This window comes from Pongo pygmaeus, chromosome 11 (genome assembly GCF_028885625.2).
Source record: "Pongo pygmaeus isolate AG05252 chromosome 11, NHGRI_mPonPyg2-v2.0_pri, whole genome shotgun sequence".
Taxonomy (NCBI): domain Eukaryota; kingdom Metazoa; phylum Chordata; class Mammalia; order Primates; family Hominidae; genus Pongo; species Pongo pygmaeus.
This window is the reverse complement of record NC_072384.2, coordinates 78,463,256-78,483,413: the sequence shown is the minus strand read 5'-3', so window position 1 is coordinate 78,483,413 and position 20,158 is coordinate 78,463,256. Positions and strand designations below refer to the sequence as shown.

The window sequence follows — 20,158 nt, the reverse complement described above, 5'->3', positions numbered from 1 at the left end:
CTCTTCTCTGAGCCTCAACACAGTTATTCTTTAAATACAGTTCTATTTCCTTGGTGAAGTCTCCTTTGAGGTACTAAATTTAGCACCGTCAATCAGAAGAACAGGTGGTATATGACACTACCAAATAGGTCCTCTCCCATCATGCTTTCCTACGACAGCCAATCACCCAGGGCCCTGCCTAAGGATGTGGGGCTGTCAGCAGATCTGGTGAATATAAGGGCAGGCCAGACCCTGGCTCTTGAGCAGTCGTGCATTCCCAGCCTCGCCTCGGGTGTAGGGATTGCATAGAAAAGCAAAACTACACAGTCTTGACTGTGTAGTTTTGTTTTTAGGATTAGAGGCTCACCGATTCATGTCGGAGATGGTCAGAAAAACCAACTCTCCATAGGACGTCGTTTCAGAAGCAACCTTGGGCTTAGTCCCACCCTTTTTAGGCACTCTTGAAAAATCAGGTGAGCAGCAACTTTTCTTATTTTAATAGTAGAGTCACTTTCTTATTGATCTCTGGCTCCGGATTATTTGTGTGTGCTAAATGCCTATGTACAAGTGTTTGTATGACTATTTCTTGCCAGTGCTGACCCATTATTTAAATCTGCTCGTTAAATTCTATTTTAAAATGTCTGAACATTTTTCCTTAAAAAGTTGAAACCTTTAGCATATCAGCTAAATGATTCCATGACTCAAATTGCTTAAGTTCACTTAATATTCTAAAAGTTGAGGTCTGAAATGTTGAGAGAAATGTTTACTTCTTTTCTAGACTCTCTTTGCCTGCTGAGAATGTTCAAGGTTATATTACTCAATGATAAAGTTAAGCACACCAAGAATAGCTCTGATAAAATGCATGTGGTATCAGCTACACCCTGATGACTTTTTAAGGGAATCAACTGCTGAGGTATCAGTTGCAGGACAGTGACAGAACACTTGCCTGCTGTCAGTCAACCTTGGAGAGTTTAGGAGAGTTTATTTTAAGAGCATGACATTTTAGATGCATACCTTCAGCCCCAGTTAGACAAAGGCCTGTGAAGAGCAAGTGCTAAGGCAACAAAATTTACCTAGACAATAGGAATGTAAGATCAATTTAAGCTGGTTAATTGCAACATAGTTAAAGATTTGGAATAAAATGATATAATTGTTTTCTAAAATATTCAGAATCTCTTCATGCATTTTAATTCAGCACACAGTCCAATCATATATTTTGAGATAAATGTTGACACTAAGAAAGGTAAGAAATAATGTTTAAAGGAAAGGTTTCTTACTTTTAAATACACTTTGATTTCTCATCTTCCTAGAATTTGATTACTAATTGTCAATGCCTGTAAATACATAGATATATAATTATGTATTCTATGTCTAAGAAGACAGCTATTTTTAGATGTACTAGCTTATAAACAGAAAAAGTTAGACACAGAAAGTTGTTCATCCCAAAGATAATATGCTACAAAAAGGAGTTTCTGACAAAAAAATGTATGAAACCTTTTGGATATTATCTGATTTTTCCAAATATAAATTTTATTGTCTCAGAGAATGCTGGTTTCATTTTTTTAACTAAGTAGAAAGTTGCAATAAGGAACAGAATTATCACTAAGAAGATTATTGCTCCATGAAGTTTTAGTAAACAAAGAATTTAATGAAAAATAGTAATGAAGTGATTGACAATTCAGAAATGTTCTATTTCAGAACAGAATAGTCATGTTGAATAATTAGGTATTTATGCATCAGAAAATTCTTCACATAATCTCTCTGAAACTGATAGGCAAAGTAGTTTCTTGCACTTAACAAAATGACTTAACTGCAAATTTTATATTTGTTTCTTTGATGTTGAATATTTTACTTTATGAAAGCATAGGCCTTTTCACTTCATCTACATTTTACACCAGCCTTCCATTATTCAAAGTTTGCAAATTCTTCCATATTAAGAACTCAAGCCAGCATTTTTCTTTCAGAACTATAATAAACTTTGGCCTGTTCACTAAAATTTAAATTTTTCTGAATATTTACTTCAGCAGTAGTAACATTTACTGCACAGTTATAGTATGAAGAAATGTTAAGAAATAGAAAGCACCGTATGCCGTCTACAAAAAGTTTGCATATTTGATAAGGTTTGCCAAAGCTTTTCCAGTCAGGAAAGAAATTACAAAGTTCAGATTTTTACTTCTGGCAACTATTTTAAGTAATCAGATAATGTCTGAATCAATGTCAACTTTATAAATATAGAGTGAATGAAAAATATTGGGGAGAAGGAAAATTTTAAAAATAATTTTCACTTACACACTAAGCTGATGCAGAGGTTTCTTTATTTTAATTTTTTTTTTTTGAGACAGAGTCTCACTCTGTCACCCAGGCTGGAGTGTGCTGGCACCATCTTTGCTCACTGCAACCTCCACCTCCTGGGTTTAAGCAATTCTCGTGCCTCAGCCTCCCAAGCAGCTGTGACTACAGACATGTGCCACCACGCCTGGCTAATTTTTGTATTTTTAGTAGAGACAGGGGTTTCACCATGTTAGCCAAACTGGTCTCGAACTCCTGACCTCAAGTGATCCTCCCGCCTCGGCCTCCTAAAGTGCTGGGATTACCGGCATGAGCCACCACACCAGGCCCAGAGGTTTATTTTACATTTATCACATGTCTTGTCTCTCTAATTACACTTCACTAACCCTGCATTGCTATGGTTTTCTTTTTCTTCAACTCTGAACCTGATTTTCCACCATTGGTAAGACTGTATATTCCCTCTTTGACCACTAGGGTTCATTCCTTGCTCTGTTTGGCTAATTCTTTTTTCCATTTCCCCTTACGCTTGCTACTTTGGGTTAGGCTTTAAGTCAACTCAATGATAAACTATGCAAAACTGTTCAAGCCACAAAAGAGAAGACCTGTCCATCACTGTAGGCCCACAGATGACCTATGGAGCAATCCATCTGGAGAAACGTGTGTCTCTGTACCTGCAAAGCAGCTCCAGAGTGACCCTTAGGTGGGACACCCTAATTTATTTTCTCTTCTTTTTCAGAGTGCCTAGAAAGATGACAACTCAAGCACCGACGTTTACGCAGCCGTTACAAAGCGTTGTGGTACTGGAGGGTAGTACCGCAACCTTTGAGGCTCACATTAGTGGTAAGCTCACACATTCACACTTTTGTTTTTTTTTCCCCTTTGCCTCCTCTCCAGTAAGTTAACGTTGCTGCAGGACTTGATGCCAAGTTTAAGCCCTGCTTTCACTTTGGAAAATTAGTCCAACATTATGGAAAGGTCATTTTAAGGGTATACCATTCACAGAGTACTGACAAAATCTGACACTATAATGGCTTGAAAATGTTTTATTCATATTTGTCACTCCACAAAGCAAAAATAATTAGCGTTGGATTAAAATTGCTGTTGGAATCCAGCAACTAAGTAGGACCAAATTTAGTCATTCTATATTTGGGTTCAGCTGCAGAGCCAGACTGGAAGCCAAGAACTCAAGCCCAATAGAAGCCAGCCACAGAGGCACTGGGTAGGCAACCTGGGCTGCCTGCTCTGGACACCTGAACTTCAGTTGGTTCACATGCAAAATAACAGTGCATCTAATTTTCCTCAGAGGCAGAGCTGTTCAGTAATTAACCAACTCCTCATTATTTTATTATTTTATTTTCAATCTTTATTGAGTGATTCTAATGAATTAAAAGACTTTCCAATCGTTTTGAAATGACAGAAAATAATATGCTTCTCGGGTCTCTCTATTTAAAAGGAAGCAAATGCTAGCCCTAGAATTTTATCTGAAAGGAAGTTCATCTCTTTTTTGCCTTCTTTTTCTTCCTCATAACTCAGTTTATGGATGATTCAAAAAAATGCATGGTATCATCTTATGAAAAAATGGGGAGTAGTATATGAACTATATTGTAAATAATTTTAAAATTAATCAATATTTTCTCTTTCTGTAGTATTGTAACTAGCCATGTAAGATGGATACAGATTAATAAAAAAATCATGCTTAATTCTTAATTTAGTGCACTTCCATGGTTCATTGCCCACTTCTTTTTTAAAATTTTGTGGCTTATAATAAAGATATAAAATAAAATTTCTTTGTTTCTCTTTTTTTCTATTATATGCCCCAATCTTATTCATAACCGGATAATACTTTATTTTACATTGTACAAATATCATACAATCATTACTTATTTTCTATTGTACATATATAGACCAATGAACATTGGTCTATATATGTACAATAGAAAATAAGTCTTACCGCCTTCCAAATAATTTACCTATTTATCTGGTAACACTCAGTAACTTTTGAACTGAGCAGAACACATATGACTTCAGTGGGAATTTGCCTCCTTGAGAAGTAGTGGAATCTGGCTACTTCATATCTTCTTGTTCCTTCAAACTATATGCAAATAAATTATTACAAAGACACTACTGAAAATATCCAATACCCATAAATCAGTCCAATAAACTATTTAATTGGCCATAGTGGGAGATGGGCTAATGTATAAACAACAGAATGGACTTTCTCTAGATTATCTTTACCTCCCAGCCTAAGTAGATAGAGCATCAGCCTTTATGCCAAGTGCAAAATAAATCATGCTCTGAATGTGCCTCATACATTCTCAATGTACAGTTTTAATATATTTAAAACATCAAACCATGGACATGTAGTTCTTGGCTCTACAATTTATGGCAGATAAAGAGAATTTGGCTTTCCACCTGCTATTCCAATGATCCATGTTGTTCTGAAAGACTAGGTTTGGATTAGGCTCTTATTATGAGAAACTGCTTGTCCATGTTACAATGTTTTTACTGATTGCACTTGTGAAAGCAGAAGAGTCCAAGACGACAGTGTCCCTGTAACCACAGAGGAGGGAGGAGAGCATGCCTCCTGGGCTTGTCAGGCAGAAACTGGAGATCAGTTTGCTGCTTTTGTTCTTCACTTGCTCTCAAAGAGGACAACAGTCACTCTCTATTTCAAATTTTCCTTGGTTCTTCATTTTTATAAGTCCCTTTCATGATTTTAATGCTGTCTATTAAATTGAATCAGATAGAGCCCTAGGCAGGAAGGCAGGAGATGGAAATTCTAGTCCCCTCTGTGTCACTGCTAGCTGAAGGACCTTGGAAAAATCATTAGGCCTCTTTTGGTCTCAGTTTCCTCCCTTCCTGCCTTCCTAATGGTCTGCAAGTTTACACACTGATTATGCAACTGTAGGGTTTTCCCTATCATTAAGTGGCATTCTATGCCGGAAAGCTTTTTTTTTTTTTTTCGGACAAGGCAGTGAACATGATGGGACAGAGCAGAGGACTTTGCGGTGCCCACTCGAACCTAAAGATGAATTGTTCTTGCTCTTCAGGTTTTCCAGTTCCTGAGGTGAGCTGGTTTAGGGATGGCCAGGTGATTTCCACTTCCACTCTGCCCGGCGTGCAGATCTCCTTTAGCGATGGCCGCGCTAAACTGACGATCCCCGCCGTGACTAAAGCCAACAGTGGACGATATTCCCTGAAAGCCACCAATGGATCTGGACAAGCAACTAGTACTGCTGAGCTTCTCGTGAAAGGTAGGCTGCTGGGGACCTGCCAATCCTCTGCTCCCCCAGAGGACATCTCTGGCAAATTGGGAAAGGGGTCCAGAAAAAGCTATGGGCAGAGGTAGATGCAGCTCTTAAACTACAGAAGGGTCTACTGGAGGCTGAATTATTTATAACCAAGTTGTTTGCCTTTTGGAATTTAATTTTCCTCTAGAGTACATCATAAAAGTGGCTGAGAATCAGTTTCTCAATACACATATTAAACACTCAAAAGTATGTTAAGGAAATATTAAAAATCATGTTTCTCAGCAAGTAGAAAAGCTTGGAGCCTTGTTTATAAGTCTTTTAAGGAATAAGACATATTCTCCAGGGAAGTGTGAATCTCCAGGAATTCACATTTTAACAAGCATCCAGATAATTCTGATGCCGGTGGTCTACAGACCACCCATTTAAGAGGCATGTAAACATACACAGAAGAAAATAAATATGCTTGTTTATTATTCAAATGCATGACACTGTTTCCCCAGAAAACTTATCACCAATCTTAGTGGCCTCTGTTGTTTTTCTCTATCTCTTACTACCTAGTGAGACATTAGTATACAGAATATTGCATGCCTTTACATGTTTTATAACAATATCTTACATGAGCTACGTAAAGTTACATATGCTTATCCAATAAACCGTACCTTCAATGATGTTCAATTATAGGGCTATAATTGACCGAAGCAGAAACCACATCAAGTAACATCAGGTAGAACTTTAGCATGCACCCAGAAAATTCACAAATGGAAAATGCACAGGGTTGGCAGCACCTGCTATTGTTTATTACTCAAAATCATGTCAAAGTTAATTCCATTCACTCCTCACACTTATAAAAAATTTCTTTCAACATAACCAAAAAAATCCCCTTTCTGTAACACAATTAAAATGAAGTAATGTTATTATTGGGATTAACATTTTAAATGCAAGTAAATATTTGGGTTATTTGAATACCTATCAAGTTGGAGAAGGTTCAGAATTTTAAAAATTGAATTAAAAATGTAATGATTCTTTAAGTAACAGGTGCACCCATCATAGCAACCACTGGAATTAATTTTAAGGCAACTTACTGGAATATGCAACATGGCCTTCCCATATTAATAGAGCGCTAGATGTGAGGTTGAGGGAGAAGTACCAGAAAGATTCTCAAGAAATGTTATAACAAAATCTAGAGCTTTTATTTAAAACAAAGAAACAAAAGGTGGTGGCCTAAACTGCTAAGCAAAACAAAGTAAATAAAATAAAATATGGTGGCGAGAAAACCTTCTGTAATCTCCTGGCTCCATTCTTGCTGTCATCGCTGGGTGAGCTGGGTTCAAGGACAGTCAAGGATGTTTAGATTGGCGAGTCATCATCTGGTTTTGGAATTGGAGCTGTGATTGTTTAAAAATACCTTGTAGGGAGCACCCTGGCTCTCACTCCTGACTTTGTTCTCTTGTCCCCGCAGCTGAGACAGCACCACCCAACTTCATTCAACGACTGCAGAGCATGACCGTGAGACAAGGAAGCCAAGTGAGACTCCAAGTGAGAGTGACTGGAATCCCTACACCTGTGGTGAAGTTCTACCGGGATGGAGCCGAAATCCAGAGCTCCCTTGATTTCCAAATTTCACAAGAAGGCGACCTCTACAGCTTACTGATTGCAGAAGCATACCCTGAAGACTCAGGGACCTATTCAGTAAATGCCACCAACAGCGTTGGAAGAGCTACTTCGACTGCTGAATTACTGGTTCAAGGTATGTGCTGGAGGTTGAGGAACAGAGAGAAGGGGAGAGAGCTGGTTTGTGTCGAAGTGGGGCCAAGTGTCCACTTGCCACCTCTCACAGCCCTGAGAAGAATGCTGTGAGCTGATATAAAAGCCGGCTTTTTGACACCCATGAAAAGTCCCTGAGATTCTAGTCAAGAGCGCAGAATGGAAGCAATCTGTGCTTATGAATCTCATTATAAACTGGAAAGAGTTTCAATTAAGTGATCGACATTTCCAAATTATTGGCAAATAATGGAATTTTAAAAAATCGTTCTAAGTAAATTTTTATCTTGTAATGAACATTTTCTATATTTAAACCTAATTTATATTCATGCAAAATCCAAAACTTTCTGCAATTTTCTCCATTGGGATATCCAGAAAATCTTTTTGACTTTGTAGTCAGAATTAACAGAATCTCTTTTAAAATGGGTCATTGTGCCCCCTCCTAAACATTCATCTTTCCCTTCCCACAGGTGAAGAAGAAGTACCTGCTAAAAAGACAAAGACAATTGTTTCGACTGCTCAGATTTCAGAATCAAGACAAACCCGAATTGAAAAGGTATTTTTCTATACTGTTGGTTTTCAAGCCTTTCAGGCTGTTGCGCCCCCAGCTATTCCTCCTCAACGTGGGCTTTGTTAATCTTTTACAGAAGATTGAAGCCCACTTTGATGCCAGATCAATTGCAACAGTTGAGATGGTCATAGATGGTGCCGCTGGGCAACAGCTGCCACATAAAACACCTCCCAGGATTCCTCCGAAGCCAAAGTCAAGATCCCCAACGCCGCCGTCTATTGCTGCCAAAGCACAGCTGGCTCGGCAGCAGTCCCCATCGCCCATAAGACACTCCCCTTCCCCGGTCAGACACGTGCGGGCACCGACCCCATCTCCGGTCAGGTAAAGCTGCCATAGAGAGAGCAGGTTATTACACATTTTGGAACTAGGTTTTGAAATGAGAAAGATTCCCTTGTCCTCCTCGCAGGGCATGCGACGCAGAGAGTGGCTCGCTTCTTCAGTGTCCCGCTGCTCAAACCTCTAGGGGAGCATACAAACGGGCAGGTTGTGGGGCTCCGTGTTCCTCTCGACATCCAGCCGCTTGTGTGTCTGCCAACTAGGGTCTCGGGGGTTTTTATAGGCATAGGGTGGGGGCGTGGCAGGTCAGGGTGATCTTGGGAAATGCAACATTTGGGCGGGAAGGCAGGAGCGTTTGTCCTCACCTAGGTCCATGGGCACAGGCCTCGCTAGGGACCACGCCCTTCTCTTCCCAGCACTTCCCTGCCCTCCTCCCGTATAAGTTTCATGCAATCAAAAATGTAGCAGGTGACAAAGGAGGTAAACCAAGAAGTTACTGAATAGGATTTTCACAAATCCTCACTGTCCACAGGTAAATTGAAGACCCTTATAAACTTCTGAATTCTTATTTATATTTCATGTAATAAATATCTACTTTAGGGGCCAAAATATAGCACAGCGAAAGGAGAAGAGCACAGAAGTTAGAGTTGAAAGCCCTGAGGACAAATCAGCCTGATCACTTAACAGTTTGATTTAGGGCAATAAGTATAAATAATAAAATAATTGTTACTATATATGGATCACTTCCTCTATCAGACTGGAACTATACATACATCATCTCATTAAATGTTCACAACCTGTAAGAATTATTATCCTCAATGTTATTGATAGGTAACTGGAATTAAAGAAGTTAAGTAGTTTATTTAAGGTTTCAGTTGTGTCATCTGTAAATTAAAGAGAGTCACAATAAGAATGATCTCAAGCTGCATTTTGGGGCTTCAATGAGATAATTAGTTGAAAGTGCCTTGTAAATAGAAAATAATTATGCCAATATTCTTACATTCAGACAGTAAGTAAAACCTTTTAAATATTTTGCATATGCTTGTGGTATTTTATCTAGAAAATAAAATGGACTTCTATGCTTACTTAATATGGAAGTATTTTAGAAGGTGATCATGTATCATAATCAGGGCTCAGAAATTATATAATCAAGTGTAAATTGTCCACAACAGTTTTGAAAGTTTGTGATTTAGTTTATCATGATGAAACTTTTAATATGATGAAATGAAAAATGCACAAAATTTGAGCAAACAAAATTGTTTATTGATCAATTTAAATGAAATAAAAAACACATGATGTTCCCTGCCAAGAAAATTTTTTATAAAAGAATAATAAGAAGATGGTTGACTTAAATAATATTCAAACATACTGTAAAGTTACTATAATCAGAACAGTATGGTATTGGTAAATGAATAGAAAAATACACCAGGGGAACAAAACAGAGAGTCCAGAAAGAGATCCAAGTATAATAGATCCAGGTATATAGGGAATTCAAAAAGCAAAGTGGCCTTTCAATTCAGGGGAGGGAGAGGTATTTTAATAAAGAATGCTGGTCCAATTAGCTATCCAGCTGGAAGCAAACAAACATAAACCTCTGCCTCTCACTATTCACAAAATAAATTTCAGCTTGATTAAATAGTTAAAAAATAAAAAAAAGAGAGAAGACAATCTGCAAAAGCATTTATGGGCGAAAGCTTTTAAAAAGACAGTTACAGATGCAACTACATAAAAGTCAAAATGTATGTATGGCAAAAGCAAAAGGTCATTTCTAAACCAAACAGCATTTGTGAAAAAATTTTAAGAGGTTTCTCCTTCTCAAGGTACTTCATTGCCTCTGCCATAAAAGTATCACAATAAACATAAAATGGCTACAAGGTAGACAACATCAGCCTAGAAACAGTATATAAAATACACAGTTACGTATGTTTATGCTGGATAAGACCCATAAACAAGCAAAATGAAAGAAATGGATCTAGGGGAATGTTTGCAACACTTATGACAAATACCCAATACACTAAATGCATTAAAAACAATCAACAAATTAATTTTTAAAGGAAAAAAATGCAACACAAAAAAGACAAATGATACAAAAAAGTATTTAACATAAGAGGCAATGTAAAAGTCCAATAAATATGTGAAAAAAATGCTAGATGTTTTCCAATTTTTATTGTTTTAGCCACAAAAATGTAAAGATATTGGCAAACACTAACATGAAACCTTGAACAAAGAGCTTACTTTAAAAAACATGTTTAGCAGTCGAATAAGAAAAAATGTTCAGTCTCAGGCTAAATCCAAGTTTGCACACCATGAAATCACAACACAAGCCAAATGTAATTTCTTGAGGAGATAACAACCTAACTATATTTTAAAACCCAAGCCTAAGGGTCATTTAGAATCATGGAGTGTCCCTGATCCCATGGAGCATTTTGACCATCTTAGCAGTTTTGAAAGTTCATTAATAACCATCCAAATTGCCCCAAAATTTTGCTTTCAAATAATTAAGAAATAAAATGCCAATTTGCAGAGAAGATAATGGTTATCAAAGACTACTTCCTAAATATCTCATAGTTTAATCTTGATTTTTGTTGTAGAGTAAGGCAAACATATTTCATTGAATAAGGTGCATTGTATCTCGCTGTGACCAGGTGATTACTTTTTATTGTAAGTACAGAAATAAGCACTCTCCTATAATGACCAAAATTACAATGATTTTCACAGTTATGGGCTTACCTGTGACCTGCTGTTAATCAGTCATGTCATGCTAATCATGTCTTTAACTCTTTTTGAATTAAACCCATTTACTAAGTACAGCAAGAACAAGGCACAGGGTGAAACTTAAAAGCGCATGTCTCTTTGCTTTTCTTCAGTTAGTGGAAACCACACATTATTCTAACTTGGTTTTTGTTATATTTCGAAGGCAGTCATGTTCAGAAAAGAGGCTTATTCCCTAGATTTCCCTTTAGTTTGATTACAAGTTCATTTACAAAATGTAAATGGATTTTCACACAAAAAAAGACCTTCAAGAAAATAAACATTTCTTTGTGAAACTGGTTAATGTTGTAATGTACTGTTAAGGTACTCTGTAAGTTAGAGAAAATATCAACTGTACCTTGAGCTTAATTAGAATAATCATTTCATTTATGATCAGTGTAAGCTAAATATCCTAGATAGTGACAGGATGCATTTATAAACATTTTCTTATATGCAGAATTAATAAAATGCAATGATAGGGCAATACTGCCACCTAGAGAGGAAAATGTAATAAGCCTTATTAAGAATTAAATTAGTTTTGAAAAAAATTTTACCTTACAATAGTTGGCCAGTCCCCAGAATTATTGCTATAGATCAGAAATAGTCTTTTTTGGCCATCAGTGCTGGGATTTAGCACCCAAATTCTTCAACTGATGCTACTTGCACTTTGGATACACCTAAAAAGCAAACAATGAAAACTATTCTGGAAGAAGCAACTTTATCAATTTAACCAAAAATCACAGAATCATTAGTTTTTAAATTAGTCAATTTCCACAATAACTCTAAAGATATTTAAAATAAGTCCAGAGTGCAATGCAAGGAGGGCGAGTGTAAACAAATATGGAGGAAATTAAAAGTAGCTGTCCACAAACACTTCGGCTAAAGCAGCAATTTGCAAAGTGCACTGCACAACCTATACCCAGCAACATGCTGCAGAAAGCTTCCTGAGTATGTGTCCTCCTGTCCTGGAAATTCACAAGGCATACTGACATAGTAAAGGCTGTGGGAAGTCCTGCAGGGGAAAAAAAAATGGCTTAAGCTGCTTAGTCAAGAGTGGCACAAGCATTTTGATTACAGAAACCTTTCTTCTTATAACACCTATATGACATCCTCTAACCCCCTCAGAATTGGAATACAGAGATGAATTGAGAATACAGAGGTTGCTGGATTTGACATGTCTTTCCTTTGGCTGCATATTAAAGAAGTAGCTTTTTCTGTTGTGATTTTTTTTTTTTTTTAATGTGAGAAGGTGCAGGGCACAAAATCTCCAGCTTATTTGGAATTAAAGCTGATTTTCTTACAGGGTTACAGCAGATAAGAATAGGTTTATTGAGATTTAAAACAAATTACTAGGTTTATTGAGATTTAAAACAAATTACTTCCAAGTACATTATTTACCCTCTGAATAGGTTATGGAGGCACACATTTTAAAACTCTGCCTTAAAGCACTTCCAGCTTTTCATCCCATTATTCACATCCGGTTACCCCTCCTTGCTTTGACATTCTTGACCTCTGCCTTTTGGTTTTCAGGTCCGTGTCTCCAGCAGCAAGAATCTCCACATCCCCCATCAGGTCTGTTAGGTCTCCATTGCTCATGCGTAAGACTCAGGCATCCACCGTGGCCACAGGTCCCGAAGTGCCTCCCCCTTGGAAGCAAGAGGGCTACGTGGCCTCCTCATCTGAGGCTGAGATGAGAGAGACAACGCTGACAACCTCTACTCAGATCAGGACAGAAGAAAGATGGGAAGGGAGATACGGCGTCCAGGAGCAAGTGACCATCAGTGGCGCTGCGGGTGCTGCCGCCAGTGTGTCGGCCAGTGCTACCTACGCAGCAGGGGCTGTTGCCACTGGTGCTAAAGAGGTACTGTCAGAATGGTTTTGTTTTTCCTTATTTCACATTCTAGTTTCTCCAACTGGATTTCTGCCATGAAACTCAATCTGTATAAATTGGAGGAAAAATGCATATGAACATAAAAATATAGCAGCAACTGAAGACCAAATTCAGTAGTCATGCTTTGTAAAACCATTTTTAATTAGGACAAAAGCTCCAATCTGTGAAGTTTCCATAAAATACAGGTTTTAATGATACAGTCTCTATGTTTCTTGGCAATAATAAATGCTTATGTATGAGTGTATTTTGCTCTAGGTGGCTCAGTTTTCCAGTAGGCTTTTTTATTTTCTACTGGGCATGTCATTTAAAAAAGTAATCTACTTGGTCATTTCTAATCTAGGTGAAACAAGATGCTGACAAAAGTGCAGCTGTTGCGACTGTTGTTGCTGCCGTTGATATGGCCAGAGTGAGAGAACCAGTGATCAGCGCTGTAGAGCAGACTGCTCAGAGGACAACCACGACTGCTGTGCACGTCCAACCTGCTCAAGAACAGGTATGTGTGAGGCTGCCATGGGGCACCCGCCGAGCCGCGTCCTTCAGTGCACATTAACTTAACCACCATCCACTGAGCTCTGCATGCAGCTGTGCTCAATTCATTCTGAAGACAGCCTTGAGCCCAGCAGGGCCCAGACTTTTAGAACTTTCTGAGCAAAAGGTGGTCTGAGATCTCAAAGGTGTTGACAATGTGAGTATCACAAGAGCAGAATAGGCCAGAAATACCTGGGCTATATGAGCAGGCAAAAGTCAACTATGGTATTCGAGGTAGGAAGGCAAAGGGTGGCCGGAGAAACAGAGACCAGTCAATTCCAGAGCTCAGTCACTGCACACACTGGATGTGGAAACTACTATTTCAGGGCAGGCATTACATTTCTCTAAGTTTCCCCAAAGGACTTTTAACAAACATGACACTCGATTCATAGCTGGAACAGTGTTATAAATCCAGGTTAATGTCCCACCTCGCATTTGAATAGATTTTCTGTTACAGTTTAAAATCATTCCAGCTTTCCTCCTTATCCTCTTGTGTGACATTTACGTCTAAATCCTGACAGATTATTGTAACATTTTTTTCTTTTTTGAGACAGAGTCTCCCTCTGTCACCCAGGCTGGAGTGCAGTGGCATGATCTCGGCTCACTACAGCCTCTGCCTCCTGGGTTTAAATGATTCTTGTGCCTCAATCTCATGAGTAGCTGGGATTACAGGTGTGCGCCACCACACCCAGCTAGTTTTTGTATTTTTTAGTAGAGGATTTCACCACGTTGGCCAGGCTGGTCTTGAACTTCTTTTTATGTAAGATGCATTAAAGTGTTTTCTTCCTTTCTCTATGAAAAGCAGGTAAGAAAGGAGGCGGAGAAGACTGCTGTAACTAAGGTAGTAGTGGCTGCAGATAAAGCCAAGGAACAAGAATTAAAATCAAGAACCAGAGAAGTAATTACCACAAAGCAAGAGCAGATGCACGTAACTCATGAGCAGGTGAAAATGGGTTTTTATTTAAAATTCACTGAGGTTCTTACAGGGGTCAACACAGATAATCACCTTTACCATGAAGAGTGTTGTTTCTTGGGCCACATGGTTGTTAGCATACTAATAAGATCCCCTTGTTGTATGTGTAAATTTCTGGGTACTGGATACCAAAGTTTGGTAGTGTCCCTGAATGCTCCCCTTTTGTGTATGAAAAAGAACTCTGTGAACATACACCAGGAGTAGAAACAGGGGTCTCACCACATTGATCTGGGGATGCACTAAGTATATGACTTTAGGGAGAGGACAGATGGGTAAAACCAGGAGGAAGAAATAGATGCTGAGGCAGTAATGGGGAAAAGTGGAGGAGACACTGAACTCACTTTGCTTTAGAAATCTTAGCAACTGCTTCCTGGCTCCTTGGGAAGACGTTTGCACGTGAGTTTGAAGTTGAATGGACAGCATGGCTTTAACAAGCCAAATGACCAGAAAAGGTGAAAAGGACAGCCCCATGGTTGGCGGCATTTGGGGACAGATTGGAAAATGCCAGTTAGTAGAGCTCTTGGCCAGTGGAACCAGTTGGCAGTTGGGTAGTTTGAGAAGATGAACTTTCAAGTCCCTTTCAGCCTTGAGATCCTGTGTTTCAGTGATGAGATATTTGAGAACGGCAAAGAGGCAAATAGAGAAAACTGTGCCCCTATATACGCATATACCTTAGGTGCCCAGATGGAAACAGCATTCTTCACAGTATTTAGGAAAACTGACAAAACAAAAATATTGTATAAATGCAGATTATAAATTATCCATGCTTGATTTCTCACATGTAAAATAAAAAGATCAGACAAAATTACTTCTAAGTCTTCCATTCTGATATATATTCTAAGAATACCTTTAGATGACAGAATTAGTACAGAATAATATTGCCATAAATCTATTTGTAAAAATTGGACATCATTTTAAGAAGGCTACAATTCTGCTGTTCAAAACAAAGTGTTGAATTCAACTTGTTTTCTCTAAGCAGCCTACATAATTTACAGTTTAAGGAGAGAAAGAGCGTGATCTTATTTATGAACATGAGATTATTTATTTTATTTAGTGACATCTCCAGAAAAGGGATTTTACATCTTCAAATTCCTATGTTGTTATATTTAATAAACACCATATCATTTCATTGGGCATCAGGAAATAAAGTTTTTTTTTAAATCATTGTTTGCAGATAAGAAAAGAAACTGAAAAAACATTTGTACCAAAAGTAGTAATTTCCGCAGCTAAAGCCAAAGAACAAGAAACTAGAATTTCTGAAGAAATTACTACGAAACAAAAACAAGTAACTCAAGAAGCAGTAAGTCTGATTTTCTAAATATTTTGTAGTTTGTTGACAATATCACATTACAGCCAGCTGCAGGTAGCTTATAATCAAACCCTTAAATGGAGAAGTCTTTTGTTGTATATTTTTTGTTATTGTTCCTCTATGTCTAGTATTGAAACTCAGGATGGAAATTATGTTCACATTGCACTATTTTCCACTCACTTGATCAGTTTTCAGGAGATTGTCTACAGAACAGTTTAGGGCACATCTATGAAGTTTCTAGAACATACGTAAATGGATGATAGATATCATGCCAGTCCAGTTACCCACCGGGACAGTTGGTTTCTTTGTGCATAGCCCAAGCCCTCAGTCACTTAGATTGTAAGGCACAAACTTTACATGCACACACACATGCACACACACACACACACATACACATACATCAGCCATAAACACCCCGAATAAATAGCAAGGGAAAGTGAGGAAATGCCAGACATCAGAGAAAGCAAATACTTCCTCAAAAAAAAAAATAATAATGCCTTCAATTCATAGTTGATAAACAGTGACCTAGGAGCATTTGCTGCTGTTGTGCCGTAGAGCTGTGTGAGAACAATCTCAGTGTCACTAAAATCCACATCTCTCCCGTATGTGAAATCAAGCCTTTAAGTGTCAGGAGAGAGGCATTTATCTTGAATTCTTCCATGTTGAAGAGGGCACCTGTGCTTATCCTCCTTGAACTCAAGCTCTTTGCTGATCTTAGAGCTACTTTCCTTAAAGGTCCAGTTGAGAACCTTGTACACTTAAAAGGCTGACCAGAGGCTGCTGACTGAATTTCCCTCTCCTTACTGTGAGTGAGACATTTTGAAAGCAGCAAGAACCCTACTTAGCATAATCAAAGGCATAGAAATCCCCATTGCCATTGCAATGCTGGTGACTGGCAAGTTCAGCTGGCCTATAGTTTTCCAGCCACTTGTCAGCAGCCACCCACCGGGTTCCCTAACACGTCAACATGTCTCAAGATGAGATATGTTGAGTTCTAGGACAATTTGCTAAGGCGCATATGGGCAGAAAAGAAGCCCATTCCTCAGGAAAGCAGTCTATGTATTAAGCACAAGTGTAGGCCCCTGAAATGGAAATCTGACATTTCATCGTTCACCAGTAAGCATTCTGTATTTTCCTGAATGTTTCAAGGATGTCTTGCCATTTCTTTTGTATCTTTTGAAACTCAAATCTTTATTTTAATCTAAACATCAGATAAGACAGGAAACTGAGATAACTGCTGCATCCATGGTGGTAGTTGCCACTGCAAAGTCCACAAAACTAGAAACAGTCCCGGGAGCTCAAGAAGAAACTACCATAAAACAAGATCAAATGCACCTAAGTCGTGAAAAGGTGATGACTTCCTGTCAATGTGAAAGTCACTCTTGCACCATTTCATTTGCAAATCACCTACATTTTCATCATGGATCTTAATCATCACTTCTTCACTTCCACCTCTTCTTATAATGCAAATAGAAAATTTCTTTTCCCACACAGCTACCTTTCACTGCCAATTCATTCCTAACTTTCAGACTATCTTTGGCTTGTTACTAATATAATATAATAATTCACTTTAATATCTTCCTATTGAAGCAAATGTCCGTAAACAAGTCAATTCATAATACAAAAAATTATGTATTTACAGTGCTGCTGAGATGTCTCAGAGATTGTAGTTTTAAAAAATGTGAAAAATACAAAATAGCACTCATTAGTCTTTTATTGCTAATCACATTTTTTTCTTTTAAACTGGACTTATTGTTTTGATATTTTTGCCAGTGAAACAGTATGGATGATCAAAGTAACTCAAATGATATATTTTAGTGTAATTAAAATTTCCTTGAATAGGAAGAAATTTTGCCTCCTTTCTTTTTGACTTACGTTTCTTTTATTAAAGATTTATGGAATTTAATGACTATTTTCTTACTTTCTTTTGTATGATCAGATAATGAAGGAAACTAGGAAAACAGTTGTACCTAAAGTCATAGTTGCCACACCCAAAGTCAAAGAACAAGATTTAGTATCAAGAAGTAGAGAAGGCATTACTACCAAAAGAGAACAAATGCAAATAACTCAGGAGAAGGTGAATACAGATATTTGAGCTGTGAAAATTCATCTTTAAACTAATTTCTAGTAAACAATTAACTACAATATGGTATGAATTATTAATCTGTATTTGCCTTTTAAAATCCCTAACTAAAAACAAAATGGTAAATATGCGACTGATTATCATTAATTTTATCTGCACATTTGATTTTCATCCATCTGTAACATTTATAATTCATTTTATTCACCATTATTCTTTGCATGAAGATTAGCATTTTTTAGCTTAATTTTAAAAAAGCAACACAGGGACTCATCTAGAGGTTTTTTAATAGCTAACATTTCTAAGTTTTGTGATTCTCATTCAGTATATGTAGACATTGCCAGGTGAAAGTTTATTTCTTTTGTGTATTTAACCCTGAATAACCATCTTGCATCCCCATGAGGAAGGGGGAAGGGTCATGCTATGTGTGTTTGAAGCCTTGTTCAACTTAAATCTTGATTTTACTGTAATAATCAGATGAGAAAGGAAGCTGAGAAAACTGCCTTGTCTACAATAGCGGTTGCTACTGCTAAAGCCAAAGAACAAGAAACAATACTGAGAACTAGAGAAACTATGGCTACTAGACAAGAACAAATCCAAGTTACCCATGGAAAGGTGACTATTGTTGTTCCAAGTGTGAAATCCCCTATTATAATACATTAATACCACATATCATGTGAAATCCCTTATTATAATACATTAATATCAAATCTCTGAACTTCTTATGTATGAGTCACTATTAACCAAATTTATTTTTTAGACAATTAAATAATTGGAAACTAAAAAAGATTTATTATTGTTAATATTACTACATATCCCTTTCTCCACTTATCTCCTCACCATTATTTTCAACATTTTATTAACATCTGGGAATCTTCCAGAAGTTGATTAAAATTGCATGCAGGCTAATTTTAAGAGGCCCATGTACATTTTTTAAAAACACGGAAGATGTATAAGTAAATGATGACTCTTACTCACTGTCAAGATGTGTGTTTTGAAGGGTCATAAATTCAGTATATTATGTTATGGGGTATGACTTATTTCAGTAAATTACCCATAATTTTCTTTGTATGAAACTTTATCTTTTTTCCCTCCTGTAAATATCAGAGGAGAAGATAAGTTGAAAAAATTATAATGCCTGCTGTAGCAGCTCCCACTAAAGCTAAACAAGATGCGTATTAAAATCTAGAGAAGGAAGTATCCAAACAGAACAATTACACATAAGCCATGAAAAGATTACCGTATCTATTTGTAGCTATGAAATATCCATGAATTAAACTGTTTCCCATGACTCTGTCATTTACTCCAAATGAGCCATTTACCTACTTGTATTCTTTATTGCTAATATACCACTTGAAAATTAGCAACTAAAGTTTTTCCATTTCATTAGCAGGATGGCCTAAATCCTATTTGTATTTCCCTCAGTGTCATTTTCTAACTCTACATCTTTTTTTTTCTAAGATATGATTTAAGATAAACTTTTTAAACCTTTACTCAAGTCTAACATTTAATGGCATATCAGCCTTTCAGAAGTCTCATAAATGACAGGAATTCCACTATGCAACATACTTCATGAGTGATTAACTTCTTATTTTTGTTTCCATTCAAATTTTGTCATGAATTGACTATCTTATTTTTGTTAAAAATTAGCTAAGGATGGAAGCTGAGAAAACGTTTATACCTAAAGTAGTAGTTACCACTACAAAATCTGCTGAACCAGCCACACCACCAATGACTAGAGAAGGATTCGCTATTAAACAAGAACAAATACATCTTTTTCGAGAAGAGATGAAAACTGATGCTATGGAGGTGAAAAGTATTGTTTCATCCCATTTCATCATCAACTCTCATAACTTTTCATCTGTCATGAATTGTGCTTCTAGTGTTCCATCTAATTGCTTAACTGATCAATAAAACAATAGAGATGGTTAGATTCAGTCCGTCCTCCAGTTGAACAGTGAGCATTTCTAGTAGTGAAAAGTCAGACCAAATAATACTCTTCTTTATGTCTCCTAAATTTATTCTCAGCATTTAACTGGTATGAATTGGAGTATTCTAGTCCAATTTGTCTTCCTGCTTCTCTAGGTTACAAACATATGAGAGAGATCAAAATCCACTAAGAAATAAAAGCGGTTACCAGCGTACTCATTTGTAGTCCGCCAATAAGTGTGTGTATATAAATTTGATATACAATAATTCAAGGAAAAAACAGACAGATGCTTCCTCACTTTAAAATATTCTACCATGATTAAGATTTTTCCATATGTTTAAAATCAAGAACAAAATTTAAATATTTCAGTTGTGTGATATTTAGTCAAATGACAGTTTCTTTGACAGTTTCTTTTATCATTGTTAAAATAAAATTAAGACTTAACCTGACTACTTCATATCAGACTGGCTAAAAGGTTCAAATGAGATATAGTGGAAATGTGATCACTCTACAATCAAAATAATATTTATTTATTTAGTGTTATCTGTCGAAGATGTTAACATTTTAAA

The 20,158-nt window shown here is 37.1% G+C and overlaps 1 protein-coding gene across 2 annotated transcripts in view; it reads left to right on the top strand.

The window, feature by feature from the left end:
* Nucleotides 1-256: 256 nt before the first annotated feature.
* TTN (titin) overlaps nucleotides 257-20,158 on the top strand; it is a 280,445-nt gene continuing 260,543 nt past the window's right edge. The window contains exons 1-13 of one of the 2 annotated variants that reach the window (XM_054479293.2): nucleotides 257-452; nucleotides 3,005-3,108; nucleotides 5,319-5,522; nucleotides 6,979-7,266; nucleotides 7,751-7,836; nucleotides 7,928-8,172; nucleotides 12,409-12,739; nucleotides 13,110-13,262; nucleotides 14,100-14,240; nucleotides 15,445-15,570; nucleotides 16,792-16,929; nucleotides 17,519-17,656; nucleotides 18,137-18,274. In XM_054479293.2, the coding sequence (XP_054335268.1) occupies nucleotides 3,018-3,108; nucleotides 5,319-5,522; nucleotides 6,979-7,266; nucleotides 7,751-7,836; nucleotides 7,928-8,172; nucleotides 12,409-12,739; nucleotides 13,110-13,262; nucleotides 14,100-14,240; nucleotides 15,445-15,570; nucleotides 16,792-16,929; nucleotides 17,519-17,656; nucleotides 18,137-18,274 (2,079 nt within the window). In that variant the 5' untranslated portion in view covers nucleotides 257-452; nucleotides 3,005-3,017. The remainder of the gene's footprint in view (nucleotides 453-3,004; nucleotides 3,109-5,318; nucleotides 5,523-6,978; nucleotides 7,267-7,750; nucleotides 7,837-7,927; nucleotides 8,173-12,408; nucleotides 12,740-13,109; nucleotides 13,263-14,099; nucleotides 14,241-15,444; nucleotides 15,571-16,791; nucleotides 16,930-17,518; nucleotides 17,657-18,136; nucleotides 18,275-20,158) is intronic. The other variant, XM_054479294.2, reaches the window with a different exon arrangement.